The following is a 22,514-nucleotide window of genomic DNA, read 5'->3' as shown; positions in this document are numbered from 1 at the left end:
AGGGGGTAAAGAAGCTTGAGTTACACTGGGGATTAACTTGTCAAAGCTGAACTGAAGCCCTCCATTTGTAATGGACAAAACTATCCAAAACACCATTTATGTTCCAGTTGCGTGTACACACTGGGGTGTTACTCATCATACAGCCAGGCGGTCCAGAACTTCAACTGAGCCTTCATTTGTACAGTTTGACCATGCTGGCATTACAGTGCTTCTCTCCTCTGAAGAAGGCTGCAACCGACTGTCCAGTAATTGACTTCACCTGTGTGTGTGTGTGTGTGTGTGTGGGGGGGGGGGGTGTCAAAAAACAGGCATCCAGTAGAGATGGCAGGTGCACAAGGCATGTTAAACACAATGCCTGGGGATAAATCACCCTGATGTGCCTGTCAGCAAAGCGATCCCATGCAAGAAATCACCATGGACTGGAATCCAGTGTGACCGTACCTCCCAAAGTGGACCCCCACTATCTGTCATCACCACGACTGGCGCAGAAAATCCCAATTTTCTGGGTGAGCACAAAAGCTGAGAAGTCTAAGTGGGGTTGAAAATCGGAGTGCAGAGTGACCAGGTCAGGATGGGTCATCTTGGTCGTGAACTGACGACACTGTGGTGGCCTGTGTGGACTACAAGGGAGAAAATATTAACTTGTCCTTTTGATAATGATTTTATTCTGACAGAAAGTGAGTCAATGTTTTGTTTTTACTCACAAAAGCTATACTCCAAGCACAGCTGTGTCCGCCATTGAGGAAATTTAAACAGTTGTGTGACATTTATTAATCTTGCAGGCGGCTATAATGGACAGCTTATAAAGCATTTAAAAGTGACACACACACACACACACACACACACACACACACACACACACACACACACACACACACACACACATATGATGTAATTATTGAAGCCAGTGCACAGTCCGGATTTTTGTAGACTTTTATGAACATCACCGAATGGTTCTCCTCAAGCATGCTCTAGACGGAGGACCCTGTTCACCCTGCTCGGTGTGTGTCGTAAAGCTGGATTTTGTAAATCATTCATTCCCATGGTCCCTGTCAGAGCCGCTTAGACCGCACTGCGCTGCGGAGTGGCCTGAGAGAGACCAGCCCCCAGATGCAATCCGCTTACATGCTTCGCCCACCAGGTTCCTCTCATTTCCTGCCCTCGCAATAATAATAATTCCCTCTTCCTCCTCCTCCCCACCCGAGCGAGCGTCTGTATCTGCGACCCCAGAGATGCTAGTCTGCTCTCGGAGCCCCGTCGCTGCCACAGAGGCCATACCTCAAAATTAGGTCTTCATTAGTGTTCGTCTGGCTGCCCCTGTGACATGCACTTCCATTTGCCAGCCGGCAGAGAGACCGCATTACTGAGAGAAATGCCTGGACTGGATGTCATGTTGTTTTGACTGAGTAAGATAGTGGTGAGGGACAGGGCTATTTGTTGTTTTTAATGATGATTTATGAGTTGCTGTGGCACCTTCTGGCTTTGCCGTTCTGCTGAGCTGTATCCAATCGCACACAAGCCACCCTCTGTCGTGTCTCTGCTGTTCTCGCCTTCGCGCTCGGCCGCTCTCGGGCGTGCTCGTGGCCGTGAACCCGCGCCGTTAGGTGCCGTCCACCCTGCCCTCGTTGTAGCCCTGACTGTCTGTCAACACCACTGCTACGCTGCCCAAACAGCCCTCGCTTCGCCCCGGCCCTCAACCCCCACTCATTTTTTCCAGTCCGTGCTCCCAACCTCTCAGGTGCAAAAACAGTTGGAATTAGTCAACAAGCCTCTCGGCTAATTGAGGTTGGAAAATATTGTATCAATCCCAGTGGGCTGGTGTCTGGAACAGCCCAGGGAAGACGCGGAGGCTGCGGCTCTGATTCAAGGGGCCCAGAATAGAACAAGAGGTGAATGAGGAGGTGAAAGGGAAGAAATAAGTTCAGATGAAGTAGTTGAGCTTGTGATAAGTAAGCAATCTAGCATTATTTTGGCACTTGTGTTGTACTTCTAAGTACTTTTTCACCTCCCCTAATCATTGAATTTTAAGACAAATGCAGGTGTAAATTCCTCAAGTTATTACCCTCTGTGCTGTGCCATGTTTCGGCCCTTTGAAGTTTTATTTTTCTTTCTTTCTTATTGTTGTTCAGAAAATTCAAACGATATTTATCAGATCTGTTTGAGCACAGCATCTGGCAGCCAAGGTAGATATTCAAATGATGAATCTTGCCCCAACCAGATGGATGGGCAGCGATAACCAAGAGGGAGAACAAGAGAGAGTGAGAGAGTGATGAATCACTGGCGCAGGCAGAGGCACGTAACAGGTGTTTTCAAAAATAACACAGAGACGAATGGCTGAGACGAACCATAAAAAATAAAAAAAACTTTCCCTCAATTCCTCAAGAGAACGAGTTATGCCGCTGAGTCGTGACAGCCGAGAGGGAACAGCGGTTTACAGGTTGCGAAACGAAGTACACGGCATATCCTGTTCCAGGTCACAGGTCGTGACCGAGCAATCGGTGCCGGCAGAAAGAGCCGGGCAGCTGCCGGAGCTGGATCTCACATCAGATGATTACGAGCTGTCGTCGGGAAGGAGCTGAATCACAACACACTGCCCGCTGTCCTGTCTTCCTCGGCCTCTGCCCCAGCCTCAACATCGGCCAGATCCAGTCATGTTGGAAATACATATTCGGTGATTATGCTTGGCCAAGGTTATTTTCTTTTTCATTTTTCATGTCCCAGCTCCTCATGAAATATTGCTGTCAGGCCTGCCAACTCATACGCCTTTTTTCTTTTTTCTTTTCCCCCTTTTTTTCCCCCTTTTTTCTCAACACGTTTGACTATAAATGGACACACTGTTTTGAGTTTTGGGTGTGTGTGGTTGAAGACATCAAACATTTGACTAGGGGCCAGGCAATGACAACGCGTTCAACCTAAGGAAATAAGGTCATGCGACAATCATAGTCAGACAAGTCACTTGCATTAAAATATGGCTGCTTTTGCTATGTGCCAGGCCCCCTCTCACCCCTTCCCTTACGTTCAGCTGTGTTTACAGGCAGTTGTGTCATGTTGACCAAGTTTTTTTTTCGTATTCTGCATCTCCCTTTAGATGTTAGTGTTTTTTTCTGTGCCGTGATTTCATAGGTGTGTTTGGCTTGGACAAGGTCCCATGGGAAGAAAACCTCCCATTCCTGTTGAATATATTGTGGAAATTACTTAATACTGGCCGGACAAAGACAAGCCTGTGCATCAAAGAGCAAATGGGATGTTGTTACAATTTTTGTTGTAGTAGTCAAGTAAGGTTGAATGATGTTTTACGATCGCTGGTGCTAATTCACTCTTTTCAAGTCAAACCTTTACTGTACCTATCTACAGACCTCATTTCAGATCACTGATGAGAAGAGAATTGAATCAAGTGGAGAAGAATTGCCTGACTCAAGTAAATGAAGACTTGGAACTTCTTCCCGAGCTCTATCACTGTTTAGGTGATTTTAAGCTAACCCTATGTGGGGTCAGAGGGGACATTACTGCTTTCTGTGGGACACAATAAAGTTAAGAGAGAGAGAGAGAGAGAGAGAGAGAGAGAGAGAGAGAGAGAGAGAGAGAGAGCAGTGGGACTGGTCGTTATCCAGTGGCTCATTAGAACGTCTGTAAGCTCTCCACCAAGACTCTCCCAATCTAAAGGGGCTTCACCGAGCACGTTAGTGCCAAAACTTGGGGAAAATCCCACGAATCCTGCCTTTTAATCCTTCCGAATAAGGACAGCGGCCTTGGCTTTAGTGGGAAATGTTGAAAATCAATCCCTTGCCAGCTGTTCCTGGCATTGAAGAAGGAAAAGGGGAGGAGAGGGTGGGGGGTGACACACACACCCTGGGAATGTTGGGGATGGGGGTGGGAAGTGTGGCACTACTGCGCTAATTAGCCTTGTAACGACGTAGCTTGATATCATGAATAGTGTGGGGGAAAAAGTGTAGCAATTAGCCACTAACAGCCCCGTCTGGCCCTGGCTTCTTTCTGCTTCGGCAGGGTTCATCAGCAGGTTTATTGAGCCCGCCTGGCTCCCTCAGGCTGTCTTTTTCTCCCTGTATACACGGCTTATTTCAATTCATTGCTCAAGAGATCAAGCTAACACTGTCCTAACTATTCAAAAACGTTGCATGTGAGTAAAGAATACTAATTCGGTAATGTGTTCTATGCGTTCAAAAAAAAGTAACATGTACACAGATACAGACCTACACTACATTCAGGCAAACAGCATATGTGTCTTGTAATTAGTGATGTAGACTTAGGTTGGTAAAAGTAAGTGACCCGAAGGCATAAAGACTGGCAAACCATTTGAGGCCTATGATTCGTGTCATTTGAGGTGCCTTCTCCGTGGCTGCCCTATGAAAACAGCTTGAGATTGAGTACATGCTGAGCCAAGCACGAACACTTGGAGAAAAATTGCGCCTGTATCATATTTTGCACACAGTGACAGGCCTTAAGGATGGTTGTTATTGGTGTTATTACAAGCTTTTTGTGAAAGACATAAAATAGGTATTAATTAGATCAACTGGGATTGGGAACCCCGCTGCAAATATTACTCATGCAACGCCATATGCTGAGCATCATCTGCCAAAGGAAATATTCTCACCCGGACTCAGCCTGACATTTAACTCATGCAGGGCAGACGCTCGCCCAACATCTAACAAAGAAGAAAGTAATGGTAGACTGACTGCAATTCCGATGGTTGTATTAAGGAAGACGTGTTGTTATTCATTTGTCCTGTTGTAAAATATGCAGATATGTTTGTTGTTGACCACAAACACACCACTGAGTAATTATACTGATTTCCGTTTAGGTAAAGTAAATGGCAATCAGTATAACTTAATAACTGCTGATATTATCTTTTAGTATCTTTTAATACCTTTCTAATGAAAGGCAAAGAAAATCTGACTTTGATACAAGGAGTATAGTACAATGGCTGAACTTGACCTGCTCGCATCCCCACTCACACTGAATACTCATATCTTCTTAATCTAGATAGATACTTTATTGATCCCCAGGGGAAATTCAAATCTCGAGTCATTATCTATAAAACACCATAAAACGGTTTGTGAAATGTGGTTTTAATCTTCTGTAAGGTCTGTCTGAGCCTTCACGCCCTGATTTGTGTGTGTGCGACGACAAATGCAAAACAGTTTGTCCTTCTGCTTTCCTAATTCAAATTAATCAGCATATGTGAGGAGGCAGGCAGGTAGCCCAATATACAGTATCTTGAAACAAAGTTACCTAGAGCACAGTCCCTTTCACCACATTCACAATTCTCTCCAGCATTACGCTTCTTTTATGTCTAATTTATAACTACGTCTCTGTACTCTCTCTGACTGTGTGTGTGTGTGTTTGTGTATGAATGCATGCTTGAGTGTTTGCATACCTGGTGTGTGTGTGTGTGTGTGTGTGTGTGTGTGTGTGTGTGTGTGTGTGTGTGTGTGTGTGAATGAATGTTTGAGTGTTTGCATACCTGGTGTGTGTGTGTGTGTGTGTGAATGCATGCTTGAGTGTTTGCATACCTGGTGTGTGTGTGTGTGTGTGTATGTGTGTGTGTGTGTGTGTGTGTGTGTGTGTGTGTGTGTGTGTGTGTGTGTGTGTGTGTGTGTGTGTGTGTGTGTGTGTGAATGAATGTTTGAGTGTTTGCATTCCTGGTGTGTGTGTGTGTATGAGTGTGTGTTCCTGATATCATCCATCAGACCTGAAATAGATGTTCCGCTACTGTACCTCTGCAGATGGTTAACGAGGGCCAGAACTCATCCAGGAAGTAACTACAGCAGTGTATGTGCACGAGGACACAGCAGCTTAACAACACATTCCACAGGGCCATGTCTCTGTCTGCCACCACTGCTGTTGTGTATACCTCTCTGTTGTTCTGCATGCTCTGCTTAACATTCGTGATAATAAAAGCATATCAGAGAGATAGGATAAATGCTTTTAAGTGTCGACCTGAAGGTGAGTCATGGCAGATAGTGAGAGGGTGGAGGGGTGATGGGTGTGGGGAGCGTGAAACAGCCTCCTGGCAGAAACAGTGGGCTGGAAAAACCCTTGTGGCCCTGCAGCCAACCGTAGCCAGGCATCCCTAGAGACTCTCTTTCTATTTCTTTATTTATTTCAAAGACAGAAAAAAAAATAGGCTTATCTATATTCACAGGCTACTGCTTAAGCTTTGATCGTGACAGTTGCGGCAGCTCCACTGCCAGACTGGATGATGGGAGTGAGGCGGCAGCGTGGGGTGGGGTGGTGACGGGTCGGCCGGAGCTTGGATGTTCTCTGTGCAGCCACCCCTCCACCCTCACCCCCTGCCCCCAGCGGTGGATAGTATTAGGGTCAGGGCCTTTGGCCAGTGGAGCAAGTGACAGCCTTGACAGGCCGCTTGATTTCCCTCTTGTGCAGCCTGTCACCTCCCTGTCTGCCCGTCTCATTTTAATAATGTAAATACAATGGGGCCAAGGCCAGGGCAGGCTGGCTACTCCGTGTCATATTCACCCACTGGAACCCTGCGTCCGAGCTGCCCGACTGGGCACCAAAGCCCTTCCACTAACCAGACCCTCACCATCTCTGCCACCACCACCGCCTCCGCCACTTCACCCACTCCACCCCTGCCCTCCCCTCATGTGCCAGTGCCGTACTTACTCGCGGGCACTAGGAAGTCTCGAATGTAAAGGAAATCTGGGGGAAATCAACATGATTCAGTCAAACACTGTGCAAGAATGTGTAATAATTTGCATGGTAAATATAAGCTGTGTGTTTTGCGCGCAAGTGTGCAATTTGAGCTGACAGATCCCGCCCAGGTCTCAGATGTGGCCATGTTTGAGTTACCGCTGTTTTTCTGACGAGCAAACTGAAGATGAAGGTAAGGTTATGGTAAACAGTCCTTGTTATTTTTCCTTCCCCCATTTTGGTTCTGTTTTAAGTCAGTACTGTGTCTGGGGCACCACAACCAGCTGCAGATGCAGTGACGCCGCCCGCATGCAAGCTAATGGCACCCAGGAGTGACCTCACCCGCTGGCCTTTTGATAGAAAAGTGCAGGAAGCTGCAGAAGCCGTGAGTCAGTGAGTGCTCTGGCGAATCTGCTTGTAACTATCTGCGCCGGGCCTTTGATAGCGCTCTCGCTCTCCCTCGTTACGGATGTGATGCATGAGTTGGAGGCTCTCCACTCCTCCTGTGCTCCCTTGATTAAAAGAAAAAGAAAAGGTTTTCCTCCTGGGTAGGGTTTGGTTTCGGGCCCTTCACTGCCAGACGACTAGACCGCCACTTCGTTAACCCTTTTCACCTTGCCGCCCCTCCAGAGTGGGGTTGGGGTGGGGGGTGGAGGGGTCAGGCACTCCAGATCTGAAAGTTTCCCTAAGGCCATCGGGGTGATTGTGGCCTAATTTTCCATGCAAGAGCTTGTTAATGGGTTGATTGATGTTCCGTTACACGGTTTAGAGACGAACCTGGTGTGGAACCCGCCGAGACTAAACGGCGGGGAGCCCACCCATCATAACTTCCGGCACCTGATTACCCAGAGGAGGATCTCGCTGCTGGTCCTGTTTATCTGTGTTTTTCCCCTTGTCTGGCCTATGGCTGTTGTAACCTGCATTCAAGCAGCTGTCACTTGGAGGGGTGGTGCGTGTGAGTGTGTGTGGACTTTGTCATAATGAGTCACATGTAATTCGGTAGTGTGATAAGATGGCTGTCACCATATGATGCGCCGGCTTCAACGCAGTGGTTTTCCAGTATATCAGCATTTGTAGATCACAGGCACACTTGCATCACATTGGACCTGAGGCCTGTTGACGGTAAAAATATCACCTTAATCTTAAGTCGGAATTAGTTCATGAAACACTTCCGAATGGTTCTTGCTTTGCTGAGCTGTCTAAATGACTTGCCTGAGTAGGGTGAAGGAACTCTATATGTGCCTCAAGTACAGGAAATGCATTCTCTTGGAAAATCAACCCGTACAATACTTCAATCTAATGTCTTTTTTTCATGCCCGGGCATACATTAACAGGCATACATTAACAGACATACATTAACAGGCATACATTAACAGGCATACATTAACAGACATACATTAACAGGCATACATTAACAGACATACAACAGACATCAACCAAACAACAGTTCTATCTGTATTCTATGCCACATCGTGAGGATGGGTCCTCTCTCCACCCCCTCCCCCCCAGTGTCGGGGCTGACCAGGAGAAAGCCACACAGGCCACACAGGCGGGTCATTATCCAGACCAAACCCTGGTCTGTGAGTTGCTCGTGAGCCAAGCATTATTCATGAATGACAGAGCCGTCTGTGTCGGTGGGGTTGGGATGGGGTTGGGGTTTGGTGGGGGGCGTGGGGGTGGTTAGAGTGAGCAGGCAGTCTGTCGGAGTGGATGAGGGGGTGCGGTGGGGTAGGGGGGAGGGGGGTGCCTCGGCGCGCCGGGGCCGAGCGTTTTTGTCCCCGGCTGACCCCGTGCTCTCCAGCGTGGCCCCTGCGCTCCTCACCTGGTCCGTCAGTGCACCGGAGCGTAATGGGATACCTGTCATTTGCTTTAATGGCCTTTGAAGGACCAGGCTAATCCCCTGAGCACTTATTCAGCATCGCATAAAAGAGGGAGGGTGGTGGGGTAGAGAACAGTGTGTGTGTGTGTGTGGGGTGGGGTGGGGTGGGGGTGGGTTTACTAGAATGCTGGGGCCTTGAAACTGTACCAGCTCGGAATTGTGTGTGCGAGAGAATGTCGGGGCCCGCGCGGAGCCAGGCCAGAGCAGAGTGAGTGTGAGAATCGTCTTTCACCTGCGCAGCGAACCATTTACAGTCGCCGAGTCGCTTACCCTCCCGCCCGCTCGTCTGTCCACCCCGCTGGCCCTCCCACCGGCCCCGGCGCTCCATTCAGAAATCGGGGGGCAAATGGAGGGACATTTTCACATCATTGTTTCCAACTTTGGACCAGCGGCCCCCAGTAAAGGAGCTGCCATGGTAGCCGGGGTCCATTTGCACCTTAAAGCCGAGGCCAAGTGAATGGGTCATATACAACAACATGGTAAAGCCCCGGACTTCAGACAGACGTTTGTGGGCAGGGAGGGACAGGTGTTTTGTATTAAGGGCGGAGAATGTTTATGAGATTGGATGGCGAACGCTGTGCACACGCTCTTAAAGTTTAGTGAGTATGACAATGTCAGAAACTTGTTTCTCTAAGGGATGATGTTTAAATCACTCAACCATATGTGAGGTATAAAAAATAAATTTGCAAAAAGGAGTTTTGAAAATAGTTATTTTCGATGCCTCTCCACAATTCCTCAAGCACAGCTAAAGGGTTTTCTTTTGTTTATGAAGAGGTGTCCAACCCCACCCCACATGACACACGACACACCAACAAGTAACTACTGAAGCCACCACCTTTTGTTTACTTGTCCACTATCATACTAGGTGTGTCGTTGCTATCACTTTTTATTGGTCACTTTTTAAGAGAGGAGATGATTTTGCAATTGTGCATTTGGCACACTTAAATTATCGTACGATAATTTAGAGCTTTGTTCTGCTATTATCTTGATCTTGAAGAGGGAATAAAAAAAGTCATGATAGATGATGGATATAAAAGCGTTAATCAGTGCCAGACTAGCTTCAGAGTCCCAAGTCACCAGCGACCTGGGATGCTATCGGACCCACCACTGTTATGACCACCCCAGGGGTCGCTGGAATGTGGGAACAAAGGCGGAAATCAGGGCAGGCAATGAATTAGCCTGGCCGGGTCCTTTTCTTCCTATTCTATGGGCTACCATTTGTCTTGTTGTTCGTCGGGCTGGGCTACTCACTAGAGAAATCGTCCCAGCACACACACACACACACAAACGCAAAAAAATGTCCTGTGCCCTACTTATTTATGATGAAGCACATATAGGCCATTGTTAGTGCCGATACTGGCACCTGTATTCTGTGAGGTGTCGTGAAAGATTGCCTCCTCGGGAATGTCCCTTTGATGCCTGTGGTCCTTCTGAGTATATCAGGTTCGGCTAAATCACTTTTTACTCGGTGGGACAAATGACACTGCTACTAAAAATAACAGCTCTTACTGAGAATGTTTAGTCTAATTCAGTGATGTCCTGGAATAGGATGGTGGCAGCAAAAAAATAACAAAAAAATCTCAATTCCAAAATCCACCACTTGCCTCATTTCAAATAGGAGGTATTTATTCATGTTTATTACATCAGAGGTCAAATAGGAGGTATTTATTAGTTTTCATTACATCAGAGGAGAAGTCAAAGGAAAATCATGGCACTGCATTTTTAAACACAAAATACATGTGGCAGTTCAAGAAATGTATCAAGTACTTTGCCTAAGAGGTGCATGTGTGTGTGTGTGTGTGTGTGTGTGTGTGTATGCCTATATGAGTGAGTGAGTGAGTGAGAAAGAGAAAAAAAGAGAGAGGAGGAGGAGAGGAGATGGGAAAATGCTCCTCACAGGAGACGTGTCTCGGAGACCTTTTGGGTGAGATGAATAAATCATCCATGCCTTCTGAGGCTTAATAGGTATGATGCATGTCCGGAGACAAGCCTGGAGGCCCACAGCTGTGGCGGGCAGGGGCTAACCTCTCCGTGTCTCTGGAACACGGGCCTAGGCAGTCACAGGCCTGTTAAACACACCGTAAACTCCAGGGCGAAATGTACCAGCACCAGACACACTCATAAACAAACTGGCCCATCGAAAACCGGCTGGCCGCATGGATGACATAACACCACCGAACGGCTTTCATAATTAAAAATAGAAGCACCTAAAATATCTATTTTTCAAGGATAGGCAGAGAAGTGCTCCGTGGCAGCAGGACATGGTGGGAGATGTGTTGAGCCCTTCATTACAGCTGGACGACCGTGCAGCTGTTGAGTCCGAGGGCAGCACTTCCAGTAAAGGACCAGTTCTGTCCCAGAAGTGCCACGCTGATGCCTCATAGAGGATTGGGTTTCACGGCAGTGTTCTGCAAAAAGCTGTAATCTCAGAGGTGGTATCACATCCTCTGCACAAGAATTTGAGAATTATTAATCTTTCAGTAAATTCACTCTATTGGAGCTATTCAGCTCAAGCATCCTAAAAAGATCTAATCATTACAAGCCATTGGGGCACCTGTTTGTGAGAGCATGTCTGCTAAATGGGGCTATGGATATTCGGGTGCTGTCAAAATGATGAGAAAGGGGATATTTAACAGCATATCAGCTTGTTACTTCAAAATAGCCTTTTTGGTAAGACTGAATAGGCTTTATTTATTTAGAATACGTAATGTAAGTAGGAGTCAGAACAGAAAGCCATATTTTTTTTAATTGCGCAACAAGATACTTCATAGCCATTCTTATTGAATGCTTACACCTGAACTTGTCACAGTGGCCTTGAACCATCCACATCCTCAACTATTAACCTTGGCAGTAGGCAGTTTAGTTTCTGTTGAACAGATAATTAAGCTGTTGTTTCTGAAGCAGAATTCTGCATTGAACATTCATGTCGTGTGGATGCATTGTTTTGCTTTTGATGCTAATTGATTCAGCAGCCTGTATTCTGTGTTCTCTAGTGTTTATCTGAACTGTAACAAATTAGAGGTGTTGTGGATAGATTTTGTTGACATAAAATAAAAATGCCTCTGGACTACTCCAGATGGTGTAACTCTTGAGGACATGATAAATAAACAGTGACCCCCCAATAATACTATGCACTTTACATACTTTGGTTTTCTGTTTCCGCTCTATCTGTATTTGTTTATTTATATGTCCAGACTTTCTAAAATGTCAACAACAAATACATAAAAAAAAACACCTCAATTAAGAACTAACATGCACAGAGGACACACAAACAGTTCTGAACTTTTTAACCTTCTTCTACATACCATCATTAAAGTTCTAAAAGCATAAGGTAGATATGCACAATACATTCAGTTATTATTTTGGTATTTATGTGTTTTGTGGTTTTGTAATAACATCTCACTTCTACAGCTATACAAAATGACTGACTTAAAGGAAGATTTGCAAATCTATCTCCCAGCTTGAAGTCACAAACACTGAGAACTCATCACTGAAACGATTTTTTGATTGGACCGAGACACAATGGAAACTAAAGTTAACTAACTTGAGGTTAAGCTCTCCCTCCTTACATCTAATCTTCCCATTTCACCCTCAGGCTTCTCACAAAAGACGGGGACCTGAGGGGTCTAAAAGCCCTACATTTTTTTTTATAAGAAAGCAATTAGAAAGGGCCAAGAGGGGGCCATTGTCCGATTCCCTCTTTTTTAACCTAAGGCTCAAGCTCTGATGAGGCTGCCATCACAAAGTCACTACAGCCATCGATTTGTTGATTATATTAACTTGGTCAGTGGGAGAGCAGAGTGGTACTTCAGATAAAAATATCTAACTTTTATTGTCTCTAATGGCTTTGAATTTGTTTAATCAAAATTATATTTTAAAAACAATATTGTATAATAATAATAATTGTATAAAGTTAGCTATAGAACTGAAAACCCACAGCAGAATCAAAGTACAAATCAAACTATAAATCGTTAGTACATAATAGATGCTCACAGATATTGTGTGCAGCATTTGAAATAGTCCAAATGCACTTGGCCATTAGTTTGAACACTACTCGCTCGAGGCGTGGTGATGGGTAACCCAGGAAACAGGCCACACAAAGTAACCTGAAACAGTTGTTCCCAAACCAGCATCAAGGTGTTCAAAGTGGTCGTGACTGATGTCGCCATTGTCTTCAACCTCTACCCACACACACACACACACACAGGCCTATGCTCTCGTCTGGAGAGCTTCGTGGAGGTCAGATCAGATCAAAGGTGCTGGTCACAGCCATTAGGCCTAACAGTGAAGAACCGACATGAAAAGCTTGTGTTTTGAAAGAAGAAGGAAAGAAGGGGAAAAAACAACAGGGCCCTTTCCATTTAAAAGCAAAGCAAACTGTGAAATAATTGAAAAGGTATGTCAATCAAGAGCAGCCGCCCCGCTGGAGCCCTCCGATTCCCAGGCTCTCTCCCGGCGAAGCAGCGGGCCGTGGAGGGCTACTGGAGGGGGCAGCCCGAGAAATTAAAGAGCCAGCGAGAGAAAGGGAAAAGAGAAAGACTAGGGGGGAAAGAGCTGGAGAAATCTTTGCTTCCCTCTTTCACTCCACTCTCCCCTTTCCCCTTCTTTTAATTGTGGTGGGAGGGATCTTTTTTTTTTGGAGGTGGAAGGGGTGGGGGGGGGGGGGGGTAAGGTTGGGGTTGTGGGGTTGTACTGGGGAGGCTTTGGTTTGGGGGATGGGGGTGGGGGGTGGGGGGGGTCAACAAAAAGCCTAGTCATTAAGAAGACCCCTGTCTCCATCTACTACTCAGGTGTGTAACAAAGACTTATTGGGAACAGAGGGGCGGTTTGAAGGCAACATCATTTTATGACCCACCACCACCCCCCACCCCCATCTCCATCCTACATACCCACCATCCTTCTCTACCCTCCCCTTGTTACTAGCACCAAGCAGCCTTACTCTCTCTCTCTCTCTCTCTCTATCCCCTTCTCCTTTAACCATAATTTTGACAAAGGGAACCCCATGAGGGTTCTCTTTTCTCTCTCCTTCCTTTTTCTGTGCTTTTTTTACAAGGTCAGAAAAGGCTGAATGATCTGACGATGGGCTCACTTCCAAAAAGCAGAGAAGAAAGAGAAAGAGAAAGAGTATAAAGACTAGGCAAAGGGCTTGTTCGTTGCTTTTTAAAAAAAGAAAAATCCCATAGAAGATGGAAAAGTGGTCAGTCCACACTTGACTAGGTGCGTATAGAGCAGGATTTGCTTGTAATAGCAGCGTCGGCTTATTGACAGCTTTGGCCAAAACATGTCAAAGGTTAACAGATTTTGCCTGGGGGTGAAGGACAGAAAAACTCACTCTATTCAGAATCTCTCTCAAACCTGAAAGGAGATAAAAAAAAGCCTTTGAATTATTGTGTCAGTAAACTGCGAAATAAGTTGCCATTTCATTGCTTTCCTTTACAGCTCACCACACAGCAAACTAATAGCCTAACATATATCACAGCTCAGTTGTATTAAAAATGTATATTTCAATATATTTCACTGATTATTTTCTTCACTATTAAGAGCAATTCAGGTGATGCAGCAATGCAGTTTAACCTGAGTCCCTTTGCAAGTGCAAACATTAAGGCTATGCATGTGTGAAGTCCAGCCCTAGCGCTACCAGGGGCCCTCAAGTGGTGTGACCTGAGGACTTTAGCATGTAAGGTCAGATAGTTATACTTAATACCTTGAATACCACAGTCGTCTCTGGGCTTTTAGCACAATAGAGCGAATTTTCAAAGGGGGACTAAGATTAATATGGGCCTAACTCGCTTTTGTTGGTGTTTTCTCAAGCATCACAGGCCTGAGCCCTTTTCTCCAAACAAGACAAAATCCCCACCTCATCCATCCCCTTAGATCTTTTTCCCCTCTCCAGGAAGCCATGTTGTCATGTATAGATGTTTCATTAAAAGGAGTCGAACCCATTAGTCCATTGTCATGGCTGTTTTATGTTTCACAGAAGAATTGGGCATATACCCTACAACATACTCAGTTTTCAGCAAACCAAATTGATACCCTAGCAGGAAAAAAAGTTTTTTTTTCTTCTCACCTCTTTTCAAGAGCCCTTTTTCTAGTGCATCACTGAATGCTTTCATCTTCACTTGGCTGTTTAAGACCCTAAAAGGCCTCCCTTTTTAACCACTTGACACTTGGGTGACTGACTTTACCTTGATGGCTAATCCATAATACCTGGCATCAACTGGCACCCAAGATTACAAAACAAATTCTTTAACTTGTTGACTGTGTTTTATTTATTTATTTATTTATTTTACAGATGCCAGCCAACTTGATTTACAAACAAAGGCACCTCCTCTCCTGCTGGTTTTAACACAGTCTCACAGTCTCACAGTCTGAGAATGACACGTGTAGTCACGCGTGCGTGCCCGCGCCCCTGGGCTACCGGAGATAGATCGTTAGCAGCCGTAGCCACAGCAGCAGCAGTGGAGGCAGTGACACTTTCAGGCACCAGAAGTTTTCATTTGACGGGACAGATCCCATTAAACATTATGAAAGCCCCATGGAGTCGGCAGCATCCTGGGTTTAATTGTTTATGAGGTGCTCGCACGCTCCCACCACGTGCAACCCCCCCCCCCCCCCCCCCCCTCCTTGGATGTTTGTAAACACGACAGGCAAATTGTATGTTTGTGTCCAAAGTGACGAGGTGCAGGGACATAGGACACGTTGGTGTAGGCTACTTGAGCTTAGTGTCGTCAGTGCAGCTGCTGTCGCTTGATGGGGAAGGGGGGTCACTTCGCTTGGCTGTGCGTGTCAGAGAAGAAAGAGGCTCAGAGAGCGCTGTGTTTATTTACCTTCTATATCTTTCCCCCTTCTTTCTTTCTTCCTCTCTTTCTTCCTCTCTCTCTCTCTCTGTCTGAGAGGGGTGACCTCACCTGACAAGCATGGGGGAGAAGACCGTTTGCTTCTGTTGTGCGTCTGGCGAGTGAAAGAGGCAACTGAGCGCTACGGGCCTGTGTGCTGGCATTAACTTGCGAATGAGGGCAGTCTACAGATTAGTCTAAAGATCATTCTGCAGTGCCCACATCCCATAGGGACAAGCACCAACCACACCCTACTAACAAGCTGCAATTTTTGAAATTTAAGCTGTTGTATTGACTGGAAATGTAGCCACTTGTGTATCCCCGCGCAGTGAGTCAAGGTGATGGCGTTCTCAAGCTGGCAAAGGGCCTTTGCAACTTGCTGGCATTACTTTTAACATATTTATTAACTGTGGCCACTGTGCCAAGTAAATGTTGTTTTTAGATTTTCCTTGGGTCCTTTTTAAAAACAGTCTGGTCTCGAGTAAACACAGCCGAACTGCGAGCACGCGGTGAGGCTTGCACCTGCTCTGCCCCCGGTGTGAGCATTTATTTTTCATCTCTGAACGAGTCTATCCGGAGTCCCTGCGCGGGAGTGGAAACTCGGCCGGCGCTGGCTCAGGTGCTGGGCTGCCCGCTCCATGGGGGTTGGAGGGAGGGTTGGGCTGCGGGCTTGAGCTAGCCGGGTCTCGTGTTTGTGGCTTCTGGTTCATTTCCCTACTGACTCTGGGTCAACAGCTCATTCAGCACCTCTATGTGTTGGTGTATGCACAGTGCCTGTCCAAAGGCAATAGCCCATTTGTTAGCACTGTTCCTAGTTTTTGGTTATTTAGAAGGGTACCTGAGTGAGAGGCAGAGAGAGAGAAAGAGAGAGAGAGAGAGAGCAAGTTAGAGAGAGAGTGTAAGCAAGACAGAAAGAGAAAGAGTGCTGTTCCACAGCATGTTCTTGCTTTAAAAATGACTTCTATGGGTGAATGGAACAACATGCCTCAAGATCAGATAGTCCCTCATATCAGGGTGTCTTTGAAGATGAGACTGACTGAATATAAAGTCAAGCGCAAGTTATCTAAGAGAGCTTCACGTCCAGCAATTACCTCCTATTCAAACTCTTAAGGGGCGGAGAACACCATGGCCTCTCAAAAAACAGTTTTGTCTGTCATCTTCACAATACGTCTGGTTCCCTCTGTGTAGACTAAAGCCGACTCAAGAAGACCACACCAAAGAGAGTTTGTCCCCAATCACTGTCCACAAGTCACCCTTATTTCTCTGTGCCATCACCACTTCTTTCAAGGGTCTGAACTGAGCACAAGTGCGCTGTGGTGGCTATCAACCTGCTTTATCTCAACAGCAAAACAAGATGGAGGCTCATCTGGGCAGACTGTCAGGTGTGGAATGATTCCACTTTGGTAGCCAGCCTCCCTGCTCTGCAGACTGGAACTTTCTGTGGCTGGGTTCTCCTCTTTTGCATAATGCATTTTCCTTTCTAGATGGCAGAGTGCTAGTCTGGTGCATGGACGGATGCACTCCAACAAAAAACACAAGGCAGCATGAGCCATTTGCATCTCAAAGCATGGGCAACTAACATGAGGGAAAGACAAAGACATTCATGCTGTTATAATAGCGTGTCTCTGCAGGATTCACTGTTTCGGTGTTGTGTTTCAAACCTGACAGCACAATAATCCCCCCCCCCCCCCCCCCCCCCCATTAAATTGACTGGACGGTGATTTGCTGTGGATTTTCTAGAGCAGACTGTCCTTTGCAATGACCTGAATGTTTGTCCTTTGGATTCCTTCTTCCTCATGTATTTCACCTTGGGGAATCACGAAACACTGTCGTGCATATCCTCTTTTCCTTGTCTTGGGGAGAGTAAAAAATATACATCTCCAGGGTCTACGGATGCCTGGTTTCCTAATCGGTAATGATAGAGTCGCTTTTGATGGGGAAACTCCACTCGTCCACCACTCTAACAGAGATTTCTCTTCCCTCTTTTTTCCAGGCCTGATGGAAATCCGATCTGTCAGTGTGGGAGTTGTCGCCATCAAATCTGTCAGCACGGGGCTGTACTTAGCCATGACCAAAAAGGGCACCCTCTTTGGATCGGTAGGTGCATTTCCAGACCTTATTAAGACATTTACTGACATGACATTATTAAGAAACATTTTACAAGTGTCATCCATCCTACATGCAGAATAAGCCTCATCTGCACCTGTTCTTTTTAACTATATGTCCCTGTGAGGATTTTGAGATCTGGTTGTAACCCAAGGTGTGTCAACCGCACCTGTGCCAGACTAGGGCCAGGACTGTACTAGAGTCAGATGTCCCCTGGGGGTACACACACACACACACACACACACAGAGAGAGAGAGAGAGAGAGAGAGAGAGAGAGAGAGAGACACTATCACAGTCACAGTAACAGGGATCTTGTAGCATCCCTCTTTTCATAAATCTCAATGAAAGCAGTGCTAGCCAGTGATTTGCTACTTTTGACATATGTTTTTAAAGTCAGCTTTTGGTATATCATCTACTAATTAATTTAGATGATATGGTCGTGTGAAGGGCAGCTGCTGTTCCCACTGTTTTCACATGTTTATCATTCAACTGACACTGACTGAAGATGTGCAGCACAAATAAGGGGCCAATGGAAAAAGGGTTCAAATTGGCTTCATTTGTCTGTTGAAATCTTACGGAGTGGCTCTGTCAATTTCTTTTAACGTTACTGTCTAAAGTGCCAACTTTAAACACCTTTTATCTTATCAGCTAGTTTAAGGTTCTGTACTGCTTCTTTATGGTAACATTAAAGCACACAATATTATACATTAAAACAGCAAGGCTGTTGTTACAGTTTTGCATGCTACTTGTCAATAGCAGCTAGCCACTAACCCTATTAACAACACATTTTCACAACTTGATCTCATACTAGCAGTCTGTTTACTGTACCTGCTGTGATAAGATGACGACAACTAGGAAATGAAGGTGACAACTAGGACAGCATGGTTTTCCCCACCTGTCAAGTAAAGTGTTACCGCAAGTTCTTATAGCATCCCCTTCTGAATCACAGCTTAATGAGAGTGCACCTGAGGAACCCCCATTAGCTGATCTTATCTTAAGGAGGGCAGTGTGATGGCTTGCTGATAATCATCTGTGATGGAAGCTAAACCACAGCTTACTGTAGTCATCATCTCGGTTCAATTCATCCATTCTCACTGATAAGAAGAGTGAATATCCAATAGTAAAAGCAGACTTAAATTTGTAAGAACTAGGTAATTTTGCAGTCTTCAAGGACAAACATTATACAACTACCTGACTGCTCCATGGCAACGGCACAGAGGTTGTGTGAAAAAGCAACATTTGAAATGATTGAAACAGCAGTAGGCCTAGGTTAGAGACTCTTATCAAAAAAAGTCTTGACAGTTCATAAAGCTGATCTTTATACAGTCAATACAATAAGTGACGCTGCTAGAAAATTTGGGCCCTATGACAGACAATGATTCTGGGGGCCCTCCTGATAATATATAGGGGGCGGGCCCCCTGTCAGTGCTACCCCAACCCCCCCCCCCCCCTCCCCCTTAGCGGTGCCCCTCTTTTACTTGCATGTTGAAGTGCCGCTTTAGAATGAAATTCATGCATTCATGCATGTAAACTCTTTACCGCATATTTATCATGCAAGTATAGTGCATAACAAGAGTGATTCCTGTAATTAACAGATCTTTTCATATGAGGAAGCACAGAAAGAATTTGTGCTCTGGTCTGGCTGTGGTCCAGGCCAGGGCCGGATCCGGCTCAGTGTCAAAGAGCTATCAGGGAGGTCATCAGGGCCCTTTATGGCAGTGCTTGTCATTACTCCATGTGAACACACTTGGAATAGGATCCCATGTAGAGGGGTCACATCCGGAGCACTTGTATCTCTGAGCCCATCTCTGACCTTTGACCCGACTCGTTGAGGCAGGTCAGGACTGATTGTCCCAAAAGGCCCTGTACTCACTGCCCCCGTGTAACCTCTCTGTCTGTCTGTCTCTTTCTTTTTTCTTTCTCTGCCTCTTTCGTCCTTTTCTTCTGTTTTCCTTTCTTTTCTTTCAGCCGCGGTACAACCCCAGCTGCAAATTCAAGGAGCGGATCGAGGAAAACGGCTACAACACGTACGCCTCGCTGCGCTGGCGGCACGGCGGCCGGCAGATGTTTGTGTCGCTCAACGGCCGCGGAAAGCCCCGCCGGGGACACAAAGCCCGCAGGCGGCACCCCTCCACCCACTTCCTACCCATGATGCCTACGTAATTACCCCCCCACCTACCCCGCCCCAGGCCCCGAAGTGGCTCATCCCATCCCTCACATATTAGTGTTGTCATCATAATTGCTGTTGATACTCTTATTATTATTATTATTATTATTATATATTTGTTATGCTATTATGATGTTACTATTGTAAGCCCTCTCCCTTGTATGTACATTTGTTGGGGCTTTGTGTTTGTTTGTTTGTTTTTACCATATTATGCTTAGTGTGGTCACAGTGGAGTTACCTTTAAGTTATTCTCCCTCTGCCCCTGTGTATGCCTTAGTAAGGCAGCTGAAAAAAAAACATGTATAAAACACAGTTTACTTGTAAATATTATGGTGTTCATCCCTATCACTCTTCTGAGTAGAAAGTCTGTTTAAATCCAACATGATCCTAAATGTATAAGCTGGACTGGAGGACTCAATGTTCAAGCAGGATTCTCTGAAGAGTCTGATCATCTGATTTGAGAAGTGACTTTGGGCTGCATTTGTGGACAATGGGATCTTACTCTCTCCATATAAAAGTGGATGGACATACATACAGTATATACTGTTTCACTTGCTTCACTACTGAGAAACTCTTGTGCTTGAGTGTGTGTGTGTGTGCGCATCATGTTTGTGTTTGTGTGAAGCAGTGATCCCTGTTAAGTGCAGACTCATGCGATGAGATTCATCTCTGATCAGATAACTATGCTGGGAGTTCCTTTCCATGTTTTATGCTCGGCAGGAGATCCCTTTTTTACGCCTTTCATGGAGCAGAGATAAGTGTTGTTTACTGCTGGTCCAAGTGTCTGCCCCCTTCGCAAGGTGAACAAACACACAGTAAAACAAACTGGCCTTGGGACGAGTCTGGACAAGATCACGTCGGTTGACTCCCCTGAGTCTTAGCACTGATGGGCACTCGACGCAGGTTGAAGCTCTGTGGTTGTCTGGCAACCATCACCGTTAAAATGGTTCTGGACTGAAAGCCCTATGTATCTAATGGTGTCTGGTTTCTGAAGCGCAAAAAGACAATTAATTGACCCTTTCATACTATTTCATGTGTAGACTGTACTTCTTACTCCGTTACACCTCACTAACATTTCTCCACCAATCTGTTGCAAATAGAACATTTAATATATTTAATTTTTCGAACTCTGTGTTGAAAGTGAGGCTCCATCTCTTCTCCCCTTTGTGTTTTGCTGAAGTTCATGTCAGTTTCTTGGTTGAACATCATGTATTGCTTGCCTACTCCAGTGTCTGCAATCAAGGACATGATCACTGAACACTGTTTAATAAGCATATTTCTTTACTGCAGAGGAGCATTTGTGTGTGTCTTGTTCAGCCTGGTAAAACTGAATTCAAATAAACACTAAAATGATCAAACATGTACAAAAAGTGTGATCTATCATAATAGCTCTGTCATATTCTGTGATAATTATGATGATGATGATGATGATGATAATGATGATGAAAATAGTGATGCTAGTGGTGATGACTATCTTTAAAGAAATTATACTCTTTAAAAGAAAAAGTACCACTCATGAAAATCTTATTATTTTCATATTCAAGTTAATTTGTCCAAGTTCAAGTTCTAACTGATACTGAATTTACATTTGCAATCTACATACATCATGCTTCGGACTACTGTATACTATTAGCACTCTCAACACTGAATGTAACAGTATGTTAGTTCAGCAGGTCTTGTGGATGACCATAGAGGCACGTGGCTTCTCTCACTTCCACATGTTGAACACAGATGGCAGGTGCTCCGAATGATTGGAAACATATTGAGGCCCAGACAGGGACTTCATGCTGCTTAATGGATCCGTATGGGAAGTGACATCATGCAGCTTGATGGAACTGTAGTGAGCCTATCTGTAGATGGGACTGCAAAACATCTCACTTGTCAACACAATATATTTGTTCATAAGCCAAGCTAAAACAAAAAAGCATGTCCTGGCCACAATTTCAGTAGTTTGTTGTTGAGTTTCAGATAAAGTGGTTGAGTACTGAACACCTTACTGAAGTAGACAAATGTAAATATTTATTTACAGTTTCATATAAAGTTCAGTATGGCAATGGTGACCAAAGGTATGTCAACACCCCCAACATGTGAAGCCTCCATAGTAATCCTATTTTCTGCCTGTTCCCTTGTGAGCGGTGCCTGATCGTCAACCAGTCTGAATCTCCCTCCCTCTCTCTCTCCCTCCCTCCCTCCACCCCCCTCTCCCTCATAACAGTCCAGGAATTCCATGCCCCCCCCCCCTTCTCTTGGCTTTAAGGTGAGGCTGTCTGTTTATGCCAGCCCGCTGTTCGACAAGCGGCGAAACCGAACGGGAGCCTGTAATTATCATTGTTTCTGTACTGTCCTGTCAGAGTGCTCGCCAGCGAGACAAGAGTGATCCCTTGGCAGTGCTGTGGGCCGCCAGATCAAAGCCCGTGGCCTTTGATCACGAGCAAACCCCAAAAACGTTATGGAAAATCAAGGTGGGGAGAGCGCTCTTCAAAGAGCCATGCAAACTGGGGGCTGCCTGGATACTCTTTTGCTGGGACATCTTCAGCGTCTCACTCTCTTCCCTCCACTGTGTCACACACTAATGTTGCGTGCAGGTGTTTCCTCTTAAAGTCTGTCAGGAGGTAAAGGACGACGTGCGTTTTGAAGCTGCTGTGCCTAGAGTGGCGGGTCTAAAGAGATACCGAAGTGCTTTGGCTTATGATGATGCTCGCTGTATGGCTTGGCAAACAACTAGCTCCCCTTAAGCTTAACAATCACATAAACAGATGGCTGTGGTCACAGTTGTGGTCGCGTTACCGCCAAAAAGCTTAAAATTCCAATCTTGGAAACTACTTGGGTCTTATGAGGGACAGATGTTAATCTT

The 22,514-nt window shown here is 45.6% G+C and overlaps 1 protein-coding gene across 1 annotated transcript in view; it reads left to right on the top strand.

Annotated features, from left to right (window-relative positions):
• Positions 1-21,018, top strand: part of fgf22 (fibroblast growth factor 22) — a 22,412-nt gene extending 1,394 nt beyond the window's left edge. Inside the window, exons 2-3 of the mRNA XM_042056761.1 lie at positions 17,381-17,484; positions 19,462-21,018. Coding sequence (XP_041912695.1) covers positions 17,381-17,484; positions 19,462-19,656 — 299 coding nt within the window. The 3' untranslated portion in view covers positions 19,657-21,018. The remainder of the gene's footprint in view (positions 1-17,380; positions 17,485-19,461) is intronic.
• Positions 21,019-22,514: the final 1,496 nt, after the last annotated feature.

Source organism: Alosa sapidissima, chromosome 12, assembly GCF_018492685.1.
Source record: "Alosa sapidissima isolate fAloSap1 chromosome 12, fAloSap1.pri, whole genome shotgun sequence".
NCBI lineage: Eukaryota > Metazoa > Chordata > Actinopteri > Clupeiformes > Clupeidae > Alosa > Alosa sapidissima.
Note: the sequence above shows the minus strand (reverse complement) of the source record. Positions and strands in the feature narration are given on the sequence as shown.